The sequence below is a fragment of the Chenopodium album genome, chromosome 7, assembly GCF_948465745.1.
Source record: "Chenopodium album chromosome 7, dcCheAlbu1.1, whole genome shotgun sequence".
NCBI classification, from domain to species: Eukaryota; Viridiplantae; Streptophyta; class Magnoliopsida; order Caryophyllales; family Amaranthaceae; genus Chenopodium; species Chenopodium album.
This window is the reverse complement of record NC_137840.1, coordinates 73,818,515-73,834,042: the sequence shown is the minus strand read 5'-3', so window position 1 is coordinate 73,834,042 and position 15,528 is coordinate 73,818,515. Positions and strand designations below refer to the sequence as shown.

Genomic DNA, 15,528 nt, shown 5'->3' with positions numbered 1-15,528 from the left:
AGTAAATTAGTGAATGGCGGAAGTTGGGACAACCAACAACTGCCAAACCACCACTCCTGTCGCCACTCCCTTAGCTTCTCCTAAGAATCCGGCGTCCCCCTCCGATTTCGACCTTGCTAACCATCCCAATCCCCTGATTCCTGCGCTTCTGACCTCCCCCCATCCCCCGATTTGTCGAGTTTGAAGTCCGGAATTACAACAACTCCGAATACCTCGACCCCAATTGCATATATACCTTATTGTGGGTTTTTATCATTTCGCCTCATCTACTTTGATGGTGGCAAACATGGCAGCGGCGGAGGTGGTGATGACTATGGCGGCAGAGGTGACGATGACGACAACTATGAAGGGAAAAATATGAGGGCTTGCAGTTGGTAACGGAGAGGGAGAAGGGGGTTGAGGTTTTGATGGAGGAGAGAGAATTTGAAGGTTTGTTAATGGTGGAAATGTTTAGTTTTGAGGAGAGATAAAGATACGGGATGAAAGTAGAGCCATTGGGGTAACCTTTGTATTTTGTGTTTATTTTTTTTATTTTAATACTCTGTTTTTGTGAAAAAAAGGGTCACTTTTGTGAAGAAAAAGGGTCACTTTTGTGAAGAAAAAGGGTCACTTTTGTGGAAAAAAAGGGTCATTTTTGTAAAAAAGGGGTAACTTTTGTGAAAATATGAATCACTTTTATAATAAAAAGGGTCACTTTTGTAAAGAAAAAGGGTCACTTTTATAAAGAAAAAGGGTCACTTTTTCGTAAAAATGTTCGATGTACAATAAAATTACTGTAAACCGGGGGCATGCAAAAGGAGTTGATAAAATAAAAGAGTATAAAAAGTTGATATATTGAAAATGTATAACAATATGAATTAACTATAATCCCATATTCCCATTAGATAATTTATCCTCTAGCAGTTAAGATCTTGTTAAATGGATCTAGCATTTGGAACATATAGTGCTCAAAGGAAACACAGCCAAAACGTTACTAAACTCATAATAAGAAAAACAATTCAAAATTAAACTAGTACGAGTACAATCAATACAAAGCAACAACTAAAAACACCAACAAAAACAGAAAACACAAGGGTGATTTTAGGACGATATTTAACAACACCCAATTCGTTACAACGCCTAGAAAACAAGAACACTTTACGAAGAAAACACAAATTAAGAAACTAACAAAGCAATTAATTGCTTAATGAAGGTTAAGTCTTACTAATTAAAAAAGTTGATGACCACCAATTTGATCAGCCCAACAATCAATAACATCTTCATCTTCCATTTGAAGGAGATTAGGAGTATCAAAATCAGAAATTTGCTTACCAAGATAAGTAAACTTAAACCCCTTATAATCAACACCTAAATTTTGACAATAATCAAACATTAACCTTCCTAATGCAAAATCTCTCTTAATGTTGTAAGAAATATTTTTGGTGTTTTCCTTCATTACTGTGATCTTCATCATCTTCTCACTTTCTCCTTGTGCACTCCCCTTCTTCTTCGTGGATTTACTGCTTGAACCATCCATGTCTTTTTTGTTTTTTTTTTTTTTTTTTTTTTTTTGCAACTTTTTTTGAACAAGTGTAAGTTACTTTTCTTAAAGGAATGTGAATGAACAAGCAAGTGTAAATTTATTTTTGTAGATAGGTAAACTTGTTTTTATCATAGTAAATGCTGAATTGAAATATTTTTACCCATATTTATGACTTGTTTGGTTGATATACTTCTTATATTAACCGTACGTAGAGAGAATGAAAGATCTAGGAATTTAAAGAGCATGTTTTTTGGAATATTAAAGGTTACATTTATTATAAAGATGTGAAAGTACGCTAATCTTGACTAAATGCAAATGAAGTAACTCTTACGGATTTGTAAGTGACTTTATATGGAGTACGTTTTTTTTTTTTCGTTTTTGTTTTTAAAGCTTAGTTAGTTACTTTATACTCGTATAATTTTTATAATGGATTATTAAAGATAATACGGGTTAATTAAGTTTTGATAAGTATTAATCAAAGCAATGCACTCATGAACTTGTTAAAAAATCAATTTCAACCAAACACTTCATAGTTCCAAAAATAATGTTATGGGGCAAAACAACCTCCTAGGAGTCCTAAGCTAATGGTGGTCATCATATTTTTTATTACTTTCTCTCTCTTCCACCTCATTTAGGTCAAACTCCCATGCCCATACACTTACATTGGTTGCCCTCCAAATTTGTGGGCATTGATTCTCCTTTCCTTCCATTCCCATGTGAGTCTTCATCAATTGAAAAAAAAAAAAAAAAAACTAAACCTCCTCTCTTTGTTGGACAAGTGGCGAAATACTACTAAATGCCCACACTCAACAAATGGTCATGGGCCTCATGGCCATTACCTGATCATGAACCATTTCTCACAAAAAGTACAAATTTTTCATTTTTTAAGTTTTTTTTATTTTTCTCTCTCTTCATGCCCACCCAAAATGGGCAACCATTGGCTATACTCTAAGGCATTTATTTTCCTTCACTCTTCTTATTTACTCCCTCCAGTCCTCCATCCCTTATTCTTATTTATTCCCTCCGTCCCTTATTGAATGTACCATTTGCTTTACCATTAATATCAAATTTTTATCAAAATTTCCTCCAATCTACAACAGTATCTGTACAAATTTAACTTTTTCATGTAAATTTTGTTTTTTTATACACTTTTATTATTTTTTCTCTCTAACTTTTTTGCATATCTAATGTAAATTTACCTTTTCAATGTATTTTTACTACTTTTATTTATGTTAATTAATTCTCGTGAAATTCCCCATGGGGTATTATCAATAAGGAATGGAGAGAGTAAGTCAAATAATTAATACATTAATTTGACCTTTACATTTCCCGCATACTAATTTAACTTGAGGGAATGTTTGTTTTTATAATACTACGTATTAAATTATTATTAGAATTTAAAGTAATATTACCTCCGTTATATATTATTTGCAAAGATTTGACATAAAGTAGAGAAAAAAAATCTAATTGTTGCAAATAATATATAACGGAGGTAGTAAATACAAAATTAAAGATATTAAGTTATCATAACTAATACATAGTCAAAGTTATACACTTATTAAGAATATGAATGGGGTTAATGGAGTATGAATCATGTTGATGAATTGTGAAATTGATGATAATCAATGAACTACAGCTACCAGGGTATTGGGTATATCATTGTCAGATTGATTCCTTTGAAACTTTGGTGCATCAAGTCAAGTATCAGTTGTCAGATTTTATGTCCAATTTTTCAAATTACAGCATAATTATACCACCTTCGTTACAAATAATTATTTGGCAATGATTCGATATAAAGCAGAGAAAGAAAATGTATAATTACTACCTCCGTTACATATTATTTGCAACGATTAGACATTTTTCCTCTCTACTTTATGTCAAATCGTTGCAAATAATATGTAACGGAGGTAGTATATCATCTTTCTTCACAGGTTATGTGCAATGATTTGATATAAAGCAGAGAAAGAAAATGTCTAATCGTCGCACGTACTGTAACGGAGGTAGTACTTCGATTACTTTTGTTTTGATTCTTTTGACCAGTCTTTTTAATATTTATTATTTACTCTTTGAGACATCAAGTAAACAAACTGATTAGTCTTTTCGTGAAATGAAACCAATTGTTTATGCGGTTCTGTTTTTGACAGATCAAATTTATTGAAATTGTGATAATTTTTTAAAATTGACCATTACAAAATGAAAACACCATTTTCTTGTTTCTTACTTTTGAATTTTTTTTTTTTTTTTTTTTTTTCTGAAAATAAAAAAACTACAAACAATCTCTAATAATATGCAGTCAACCAAGCAAACACTTAGGGGGCGTTTGATTGGTGTATTTTTTTAATTGGAAACGGATTCGATTAAACCAATATTGTTACTATGTGTTTGGTTTGAAGGCATGGTAACAATTACCATTACCTAAGGGTAATGATAACCCCTTATTTGTTACCTCTCAAAAACTTGGGGTAACAAATACCCTTACCTTCCTCTTAACAAATACCCTTTTTATAGTTAAACCAAACAAATAAAAAGGTAATAGCTAAATGATTTCTTTCCCCCCTCTTATTTGTTTCCTTTCCACTCCATTTCCACTTTTCAAACCAAACGCCCCCTTGAAGAGTTTCATCACAATTGTTGCTTGAGTAAATCTAATCGATACAATATGCTCTTATAAACGAGTAAAATTTAACGAACCAAATATATTTACCTTCCCTCCAAAGATAACCCCAATCTCACGAAAAGGAAATGTGTTCATAGAATTGGAATTTTAAAGAGCCAGATACCATTGCAATGACATTTAATATCAGATTAACATTACGGAAAAAAAAAACTACTCCGTAATATACAGAGAAAAACAGGAGCAACAGGTTCTAAGAGTAGTCCGTATACACTATGTAGTAGCAATATCAGTAGATAATAGAGAGATGTACACTTTTAAGTATAATAGAAACTTGAAAAACAAATACCTTGCAACTTCATATTATATAACAAAACAAGAACAAATGACAGGCAGCAGCTGCAACAGCAAACCGATTCAAAAGGAAGCAGAACAGCTAGCTTCAGATTAGTTGTGAAGAAACTACGGTTTCTTTACAGCACATGACTACACCTTAAGGAGGGCATATGATTAGCCATTAATCACTTAATATATTATATCATTAGCCAAAACCAAAAGCAACACCGCTATACAAGCTGAAGAGCAACCCTACTTAGTACTTACAAGCAACAACACTTGCAGAATAAACAGAGATGAAAATTATCTAGATATGTAAGGCTCAAAAAGCGCTACACAAGGATTAGGATCATACTGCATAATCTCAGCAGCTCGTTCGAATTCCTCCCGTAGGACTCTAATGCTGCGTTTGTCTACCACTCGTCCTAGATCATGGGATGTCTCGAACGGATCTTCTATGCATATAAGGTGACGATCATTACCCACCCTTCTTGTCCAATCTTTCTCTTGCTTCCTACCAAAACCAAAGAATTACCCATGCATAAATTTAGCCTTTTAACCCAAGAGTACTTAAAGAAAGTGAAGAGCAACTTGTATTCAAACAAACCCAAACTGAAAGGTTAGTTTAACATATTATTAACTGAAGAAAGTAAACAAGGAAGACATGAAGTCCCAAAATAGTACAATAAAGACTAATGGGAAGCATTAACCATGGGTATGGATTACTACACAAGTTTTGACAAGAAAGGTCCGTATTTAAAAATGATCCTGATAATAATTGAATATTTATCTCACCTGAGGATACAACCAGCACGAACTGATATGACATTATTTGCATAATCATGACAATATGCCCAATAATAAAAGAACCCCCAAAGTAACTTGGAAATATTTTCGTTATTTCGGGCTCCAAAATCACGAAGTTTTTCGACTTGATCAAAGAAAGCGCATTCGACATTATCAACAGTCACAGCATACGTAGGTTTCATTCTCTGCAAGAAATTAAAGGGTCAGGCCGTCAGGTTACCAGAATATTCAGCTAAAAAGACTTAGTTAAACTACTCAAAAGGGCAAGAATTAATCCTTCAAATACAATGCTAAAAAGAAACTGACGCATGCTTGCATTTGATACAAATCAAGAACTTGATAGAAAAGCATCATCAAAAACCTTTTTGTTAATCAACCTGTCTGACAGATCCTCAGAAGTTACATAATAAAAACAGAAAGCCGGTTTAGCAAGTGAAGGGGACATACGCACACCAGATGAATGTAAAACTTGGATACTCTCTTCCAATGTCACTAGATGGTTTATTAAAGAATAGAGTTTCGAGTTTCAACAGAATACACAATGGATCTTGCTATTATTGTAATGCAAGTGCAGATTATCTGGGGTCGATAGAAGGATGTTTAGTTATTTTAGTGAATCGCAGAATTTTACTCTTGGAATCTTATACTTATGAGCAAGAACACAACGTCCCTAGACGTCGGTGAACTGTGAGTGCTCCTGCATGTATCTATTTTCCAACAGATTAAGAGGTAAAATAATTTTAAGACAAACAAAATCGAAGAAAGTAATTCATTCTAGCTTCACCATAAATCCTACAAACATACAACATCCAGTCCCACACTCACTCCATATGGTGAATGTATACTACATTATAAGCATGCTTGTTGCATTGCTAAAATATCTTTTAGGCTATCTATTCAGGATATGAAGGAAGCTTATAAAGAGGACAAACTAGTATAAAGACAGCAAGGCCTTTCAAACAAAAGTAGAAACCAAAATGCAAAATTAGCAAAGGCTTCCAAATTCTGCTAAAGACCTTTCAAAAAAGTATTTACTCAAAGTTATCAGGTCATCCTTCAAGCATATCCAAACAAAAAACCTTTGCATAGCATCCTTATGATTAATCAATCCAAAATAAATTATTACCTCACACACAAAAGAAAAAAGGAAGCAAGCTTTAAAATGCCCCTGTAAAATAGTACTTGTACCTCACACACACACACACACACACACACAAAAGAAAAAAGGAAGCAAGCTTTAAAATGCCCCTGTAAAATAGTACTTGTACATATCAGATGCTCCAGAAGAAGCATTTAAACTTTTACCTGCAAACAAGGAAGGATGGGAGGATTACGCTGCTGTAAAAAATGGATGCACATCAGCACATACCTGCATAACAAATCAAAAAAGCTCAGTCCATGTGAAGAAAGTTAAATTTTAGAGGACCACCATCAAATCCACTGAGTGAGGACATGAAAATAAGTTATTGCACAAACTTGACTGAATCATGACTAATTCATCAACAACAGAAATGGAATGCTAATGTTATATAGCAATGAAGTCACATAAGAGCTTTTGAAACTTAAAACTTAAAAAGGTGATGTACATTGTCAGTCTAAATGGCCTATTTTACAGACATAGAAGTATATTATTCAAGTGTCAATAAGAAGATGATGACAAGAGCAAACCTACAATGCCAACCCCCTTGGTATGAAAAATACAGATGTAGATATAAGTATATAACAAATCACATCACAAAATAATCATTTATTGAAGAAAAACTCACGCGTAACTAGATAGTGTTCCCTGATAAGTTTCATTAACTCCTCTGGACTTCGCCCAGTGTTTCACAAGAAATGCCAACTGCCTTAGTCTTGCATCAATTTCTCCATAATCTCGAAGCAGCTTTGTATTTACAACAGCTAAAACATTGTTTATGCAAATGTCACATGAAATTCCTGTCACTGGATCCATAAGCTTTACTATGGGAACCCGTGCACGAGTCAATGCCTGCAATCAGAAATTAAAGCAAATTGAAACACAAAAACTACTTAAACCAAAGCATAAATTTAAAATGAGAGTACCATGCCCAAATCAACTTCAAATAAGAATCACATGACACTGTTTCCAGATTGACCCAAAGGAGAAAAAGAGAGATGCATGTCCTAGATGTATATATACCAGTTTTCTAGCTTAGCCATATAAGAGCAACTCCAATGGTTGGGAAAAGGGACTAGCTTGCAAATATTAAAAATCTTAAGCTAGTAGCTACACCATTGTTGCACATCTTGTTAATTTGCTTTGGCAAGCAAATTAGCTTTGTAGAGCTAATTAGCTTGGCAAATATTTATTAGATAAAAAATATTATTAATTTAAAAATAAATTAATTTACAACTAGCTTAACCATTGAAGCAACAAATAGCTTGAATTGTTGTAGCTAAAGAAGATGATGTGGCATGCCAAGCTATTAAATAAATTAGCCAACCATTGTAGTTGCTCTAAGTGATTTAACCCGCCTTAAGTTCATGGGGTGACACTATATTGGTATTACTAACCAGAAACACATAAAACAGTTGTTCATGCTTGTCAAATTCATTTTTAGCACTTTTCAAATTTTATCTGAAAGAAAACACCAAAGTTAAGTTTTAAACGAACAAAACTGTCTTTTGAAGTCCTTCACTATATATAGTTTATGTGTTCAATAAAATAATCACAGATGTAGTGGTAAAAAGTGAATTCTAAACAGTAATGGCAAAGAGCACAAGAGAGTTGATACAAGATCATATTTCAGTATTGTAATGATCAATAACTTAAGAAAATTTTATCTATTAATACAAAATCAAATTGCTTTCATTCCATTATGAGAATAGAAAAAAATTAAATCATTTGGATACATCCAAACTGAAAAGAAGATTCCACAATTTATGAGAACAAACATCACCTAGTATAGACCACGTCTAATTAAAAATTTTGAATACTAGTACAAATACAGTGCAAAATATTTGATTGCTAACTTTAATAAGACTTACCTGCACATCTTGGAGATTATCAGACTTTAAAATCTCAGCCAATTTCAACAACATATCAACCTTATTGATGTACAGATCATCAATGGCAAGGCAGACATCAATGTCACTTTTTGAGACTCCAAAAGAGTTGGCACAAGATCCATAAATATAAACCTTAGCATTAGGCCATTCCTTGCACACAAGTTTCTCCAATAATGCCAAAAACTGCTTTTGCTTGGCCTTCTCCTCCTCTGCTGGTATTAGAGACTCGTAAATTGCAAGAAAAGGGGCATCTAACCGGTCTATATCTCTCCGACATTCAGTCAGCCTTCTGGAGTTCCTTATCCTTTGCGAAAGGATCCATTTCCCTCTAGCATCTGATCTGAAGTCCTAATTGCAAGCACAACAGTTTGAGTACAAAAATTTAGCAGTCAATGGGTATAAGCATTATGGGTGGAAACTATTTTAAACAGAATAAAATTAAGCTGATGAACATGCAAGTATATTACCCCGATGTCCTCACAAAAGAAAAAATGTAAAAAATAAAAAAATAAAATAAAAATAAAAAAAAGAAAGAAAGAAAGACAATAGAAAATGGCATACAGAACCTCGAAATTTCTGTGATTCTATTAATAGCATGTGACAAGAAAAGAACTTTGCGCCAAAACACCCCTAGGATAGGGCTTGATCACCATCATTAAAATTATACAAATGCATATACAGCAACGTCAATATGCAAAATACTGCACTGAATCAGCTCTCCAGTAGGTATAATAGCTATGGCCATATGCAATAGTCTACCCCTTTCCCCATCATTAAACATTTCCTTAAACTATGATATAACTTAAAAAAGTCCTTTATTAAAAATGCAGATTAAATAAATCATCAATTTTAGCTGATACCCCTAAATAGTATCACACCAAGGCAAGTAGCAGGGTAGGGAAGGCCAGATGTAGGCAGCCTTACTCTCGTGACAAGCAAAAGGTGGTTTCCAAACTCATCCTTATTCAATACATATCTAAATCATACTCCCTATCCCTAAATAAAAGGCACAATAGATTGAAGATCGCTATCAAGAAATTAGGTAGAAATGCCATGATTATACTACTTTTGTAAGAATATACTTTCTCCGTTTCTTTATAGTTGCAACACACATTTTATCACGGAATTTAAACAAAGTGGAACTCACATGATATAATACACTTAAAATGGGGTTAAGAGATTGTTAGGAGTATAATCAAGTGGGCCATGTGCTTTAAATAAAGGTATTAGTACAATTTTCACCATAAAAACCTTCCTTTTATAGTGTGTTGCAACTATTGTGACATTTTTATTTTAGGGAAGTGTTGCAACTATAAAGAAACAGAGGAAGTACACATTTAGTTCTTTACCATACCACAAGGTATCTTTCCTGAAAAAATCATTAAGGGTAATATGAAAAGTTGTGAGCTTAAATAAACTATACTTGATACATCATAGAAAGAACACTATTATTTTGGGACAATCTAAAATAGAAAAGGTAGATTGACCAGGGTTAATATAATCCTGCATAACCCAAATGCCACAAATATAATACTAGATACGTGACAGAAAAACGATAACTTATACCATAAAACAACATCAACAAATTCTCATAATTTCTGAATTTCCTAGTATGGAGTAAATTAAAACTACAAAGTTTCACTTAAAGTTATTATGACTTAAAGAGTCCCCAAAATTAATTTCATAACTTCGAATCCAGCACTACTCCAAATCAAACACAATCTAGCTTTGTTCTACCCTTTCCTCCTTAACTCCAGGCCTGATTCTATTCCAAAAAAGAACATTTCTAACTTAGACATGACCAGGTCATGACAAGATAATCATGGTTCAATTCAAAACAATATTTTTCTCTGATTAACTTGGAAGATAAAAAATCTAGGAGGTTTTGTTCATGTCTACCAATCGACATTTATCAATATATATGGTTCAATACAAATCAACATTTATTAACACTACCAACACAGGCATAATGAAAACTCACAAAGAAAGAATAAATCCAATAAAGAATATAAATGTTGTATAACCAGCCTAAATTTAATCAAATTGAATTGCTTCAAAATGCAATTGATAAGAAGAGACAGGAGCACCTAGATTATACCTTATCACGGGGTTGTTTCTTCTTAGCACTAGTATCATTATTCTCAGCAGACTGATCCTCTCCTAGAACTGAATCAACTAGTTGTTCACTCAAATCATCAATTTCGTCATGACTAACCCCATTATCAGCCACACCACCATGATCATTTAGCAAAGACTGTTCGATATCCGAAACCGATACAGACTTCAGACTACTCCCAGCAGGCAAACCAGGATGATCAATCTGTCCACTAATCCCAATTCCACTATCTCTACTCAAAAACCGCCTTTCATTCTCATAACTCCTACTATTAGAACCAAAATCCCTATGATTATTACCCCTCTTCAATTCACCAAAAGAACTACCAATCTCCCCACTCACATTATTCTTCAAACCATCAAAATCCCGCCTTTGGTTAGCAGGCGTGCTCGAAAACCCCGGCGGAGGCCCAGACCGTCTCTGCTCAGGCGAACCATAACTCCAATTAACATTACCATCAATCCTTCGATTCGGATCAAACCCATTAACCCTCCTAACCCCTAAACCTGAACCCAGTTCACGTTCCTTCAACAAATTCAATTCCAACTCCAATTTCTTCAATCTCAAACTCTCATTCTCAACAGAATTCCCACAATTAGGGTAATTTCCAAAGTACCCAGTTCCAGATTGTTCCAACCCAGTCTGCTGCTGGTGTTGCTGACGACGAAGAAGATCGAAATGCTGATGAGGAGCCGAGAAAATCGAGGAGTTAGGAGAATTAGGTCGCGGAAACCCTTGATAATAGAAATTGGGGTTTTGGGTTTGAGGAGAGAGAGAGAAAGGAGAACGAGAGTGAGAGTAATCGTGCTGATTGTGGTTGTGGTGGGGTCCGACGGAAGGTCCGACGGCGGCGACGGCGGGATCAAGAGAGAGAGTGTGCGAAGGAGGTGAAGGAGAGAAGAGATTGTGAGGAAGAAAAGGTGGTTGTTGTTGTTGTTGTTGTTGCTGGTGTTGTTGAATGTGTTGTTGCTGTTGTTGAAGGTGTTGTTGTTGACGGTTTTGGACGAGGCGGAGGAGGAAATCGCCGCCGCCGTCGGTCATGGTGGGTTTAAGGGTGAGATTTGGGGGTGATTATGATGGGATCATGAGTTTCAAGATTTTGGGTTTGTGGGTATTGAGGGGTCTTTTTCACTTATTTTATTTTTTTACTTTATTTTTATAGGCTTTTTATATGTTTGAGATTTTTTAAAAAGCAAATTTGGACACCTATTAAAATACTCCGTATTTGGATATTCTTCCCTTCTTTAGGTGGATTATCCAAACATGATCGGATTCATTAATCAATAATCAATCAATCATCAATAACATAATACTAAAGGTGAATCTGACATGACACTTGTCATATTTTGATTAAAATTTTTCCCGCCAATTTTTACTTTCCTTTCTTTTTTTTTTTTTTACAAATCTTCATAAATATTAATTTATATATATTAGAATATTTAACCTTCAATTTGGCAACTATATTATATACAAAGTATATTCTATATGCATTCATTCAATGATAATAATATTTTAACCTATCTTTCATTATCAATAATCAATCAATCAATAAGATAATACTAAAGGTGAAATCTGACATGACACTTGTCATGTTCTGATTAAAAATTTTCCCGCCATTTTTTACTTTCCTTTCTTTTTTTTTTTACAAATATTCGTGAATATTAATTTATATATATTAGAATATTTAACCTTCAATTTGGCAACTATATTATATACAAAGTATATTCTATATGCATTCAATGATAATAATATTTTAACCTATCTTTCATTATTTTATAATAAGTATTTTTTTCTAAAATAAACAAACATATACGAAGTAATATATTACAATAATAATGTACTACTCCGTATCATTTTGTATCGTTTTTTTTTTTTGGAAGTTTTTTTTTTTTTTTTTTTTTTTGCTCCAACCTCGATTGACTCTTTAACTTTTATTACGAAGTATATATTTGTTGATTTATTTATAATAATAACACTACAATTCAATAAATAAAAATAAAAAACCTTGATTATTAATTATCACAAAAAAAAGTCAATTAAATTTGTATAAAACATTATATTGGTCAAAGTAAGCTATAAAACATTGTGTCGGTCAAAACATGCCAACAAAATTAGGACGTTGAGGTATGTACATTGCACATGTTTCTCTAAAAAAAAAGTACATTGCACGGGTTATAATTAATAACATAAAATTTAATTCTTATGTAAAATCCTATTATTTTTTTTAAAAAAACAAATGTTTAATGATCAATAACTTTTGACATCAATATAATATTAAACTCAAGTTTTGTTTTCCCTTTATTATTATTATTATTATTATTATTATTATTATTATTATTATTATTATTATTATTATTATTATTATTATTATTATTATTATTTGTTTTTTTAAAAGAAATTCAAGTATCTATTTCAAGTTTTTGTTAAATTAATATTGTAATTAAAAATTAGGTTAAGTAAAAACCGTGCATTGCACGGGATTTAAACTAGTTAATACTAATAAGGTAAATTAAACATAGATCTTTTTTTTAAAAAAAAAAAAAAAATTCCTTCAAAAAGAAGGTGTGTTGAATACAGTCTTAAATCCTCTTAATCTCCTTTAAAACGTTAACGGATAATAAAATGAATACTCAATAGTCAATTTCGCTTTTTTTTTTTTTTGGGAAATTCTCAATGGTACTCTTAAGGTTTTTATTTTTCTCAATGATAAATAGCTAAAAATAAGATTATCTTTGGTAATCAACTATTTGTATTACTAATACAATGGTGACATTAATGAGATTAATCTACAAATATAAGCTTAACCATAGTTAATAAAAGGCAAATTGACTAATATACCCTTGAAAAAACAATCAGATTTTTCTTTATTTTAAACAATTAAAAAGAAAAAAAAATCACCCACCAGCCATTCTAGTACTCCACTTGCCCAATGCCCAAACCCAATCCGGCCACTTGCCCACGGCGCCGACCTCTCCCAGACCTCCCTCCCCCAGACCTCCCTCCCCCGGCGCCGGCGCCAATTCCCTCCCCCTGTCGCGACGCCTCCCTTTCCTCCCTCTCGGATCCCCCCGTAAAACCCACGAAATCTCTAATTGAAAACCCCAATGAAGCAACCCCGACCTCCATTGACAACCACCCTTGGCGCCACCCACTGGCCGGAACCCTCATTGGATAACGTCGACCAACACCCCCAATCCTTCCAGTCAACTTCAATATATGCCTCTGGTCACTTGTGAATCTTTATTTAACCAGCTTTGATTTGAGATGGTGTTGGTGTTAGTGGTTTTAGCAGTGCCGCGAAAGAGAGAGGAGATGACTGCGGAGATGAGAATTGAGTGGTAAGGGTCGTAGCGACAAAGGGAGAAGGTGTTCAGCCTGGCGCCGACGTCAAGGAGGGAATCTTGGATGGCACGGTCGGCGCCGGCCGGGAGTTGAGTGGGTAGGGGTGGCGGGGGGGAAGAAGTGGGGTGGTGGGTTTTTGTTAAAAAGGGTATTTTAGGCATTTTTCTTTTCCTTCTCTTTTAAAACATTAACCATGATTAATATTCTTTAAAATGCTTAACTAATGTTACCACTAAATTAATTTTACAAATTATAGATTACCAAAGGTAATTTAATATTTTAGTGTTTACCATTGAGAAAAATAAAAACTTAAAGAGCACCATTGAGAATTTCCCTTTTTTTTTTTTTTTTTTTATTGAACGGGAATTTCGCTTGATATAGAGTTTTGCTTCTAATATTCTGAAAGAAATGGTAACCCTTATTTTAATGTGAAATGAATGAAATGGCAAGTACTTTTTTCATGCAAATTGAATGAAGCAATTAGTACTACTTTGTGCAAATTAAATAAAATAGAGACTACTAGTTTGTAAAAACTAAATGAGATATTTGTTCCAATATTGTGTGTAGTGAAAATCAACGCTAAATTTTAGAAATAATTTGGACAAATATGACAAATTTTAATGGCGCTACATCAATTTGATGTCGCAAGTGAACATTGATTCAATTTGACTGATATCAAATCAAAGAGAGAAAAGCGAAAGGTATGGGAAATGGAGGGAAAAAAAGGATACTTTGGAAATTTTGTGTGTGCTTATATAGCAACCACGGGGACAAAGTACTTAGTAACTCACAATTCTTTATTTACATACGTAGTAATATTATATTATATATAACTAGGTTAGATCTCGTGCCATGCACGGTAATTTCAATATTTATTATAAAAAATAATATCAAATTGCAAAATAGGATGAAAGTTCTGTAATTACGATTTTTTAAAAATCATTAAAGAAAATGGAGGAAGAAATGCATGTACGACTAATAAAAATAACTATGGATTACATTACAAAGTTATAAATAAGATTACATTATTATCATATTATATGACTTTGTTTCCGTCATAAAATAAATAAATAAATAAATCTTTGTTGAATGTGTAAAAATGAATATACTTGCCAAATAGAAAAGAAATATTATTGTAAGTAAGTATTAAATTAAATACTTCTCCAAGAAGTTTTGGGAAAAAAAAAAAAAACATCTTTTGAAGGAAAATTTTTTAACCAGGTTATAACAAGTGTCATTTGTGATTTCGCCTTTAGTATAGTTATATTGATCTTTTGGATGATAACACGTCTTATAACCTTTTCATTAGAGGCATAATCAATTCTTGCAAAATTTATAAATAAGTCAAACAATAATTGATTATTTGCATTCTTTCTTTATACATATCATGCTGAAATCAATGAATATAAGATATTGCAAACACAGTAGGTTGACAGCAAATCCTACAAATGCAAAATTACAAACAAAATAGATCGATAAAAACCGTTAAAAGAAAGGGAAGAAAGTGAAAATGAATTGCATTGTTGACCGAGAATAACTACATTAGTGTGTGTCAAATACAAATTGAAAATGGGAACATTAAGAAAATGTTTGGTAAGAGCAATTATTTGGCTAGAAACTTATTAGACCATTACATATACTAAATATTTGACTAAAGGTTTGTGTAACCTAGAGATAATGGTTTACGAAATACCTATTTGTCCAGGGTCGTAGAAGGGGGAGTGTAAAGAGCCCCCTTGCACTGGGCCCCCAATTTTTTGA

At 33.0% G+C, this 15,528-nt stretch overlaps 1 protein-coding gene across 1 annotated transcript; it reads right to left on the bottom strand.

Annotated features, from left to right (window-relative positions):
• Positions 1-4,470: 4,470 nt before the first annotated feature.
• LOC145639513 (UTP:RNA uridylyltransferase 1-like) lies at positions 4,471-11,546 on the bottom strand. Its single transcript, XM_081690771.1, has 6 exons — positions 10,408-11,546; positions 8,289-8,657; positions 7,046-7,269; positions 6,585-6,648; positions 5,268-5,464; positions 4,471-4,986 (listed from the first exon to the last, which is right to left on the bottom strand). The coding sequence occupies exons 1-6, from the start codon at positions 11,464-11,466 to the stop codon at positions 4,776-4,778; spliced, it is 2,124 nt and encodes a 707-aa protein (XP_081546897.1). The 5' UTR covers positions 11,467-11,546; the 3' UTR covers positions 4,471-4,775.
• Positions 11,547-15,528: the final 3,982 nt, after the last annotated feature.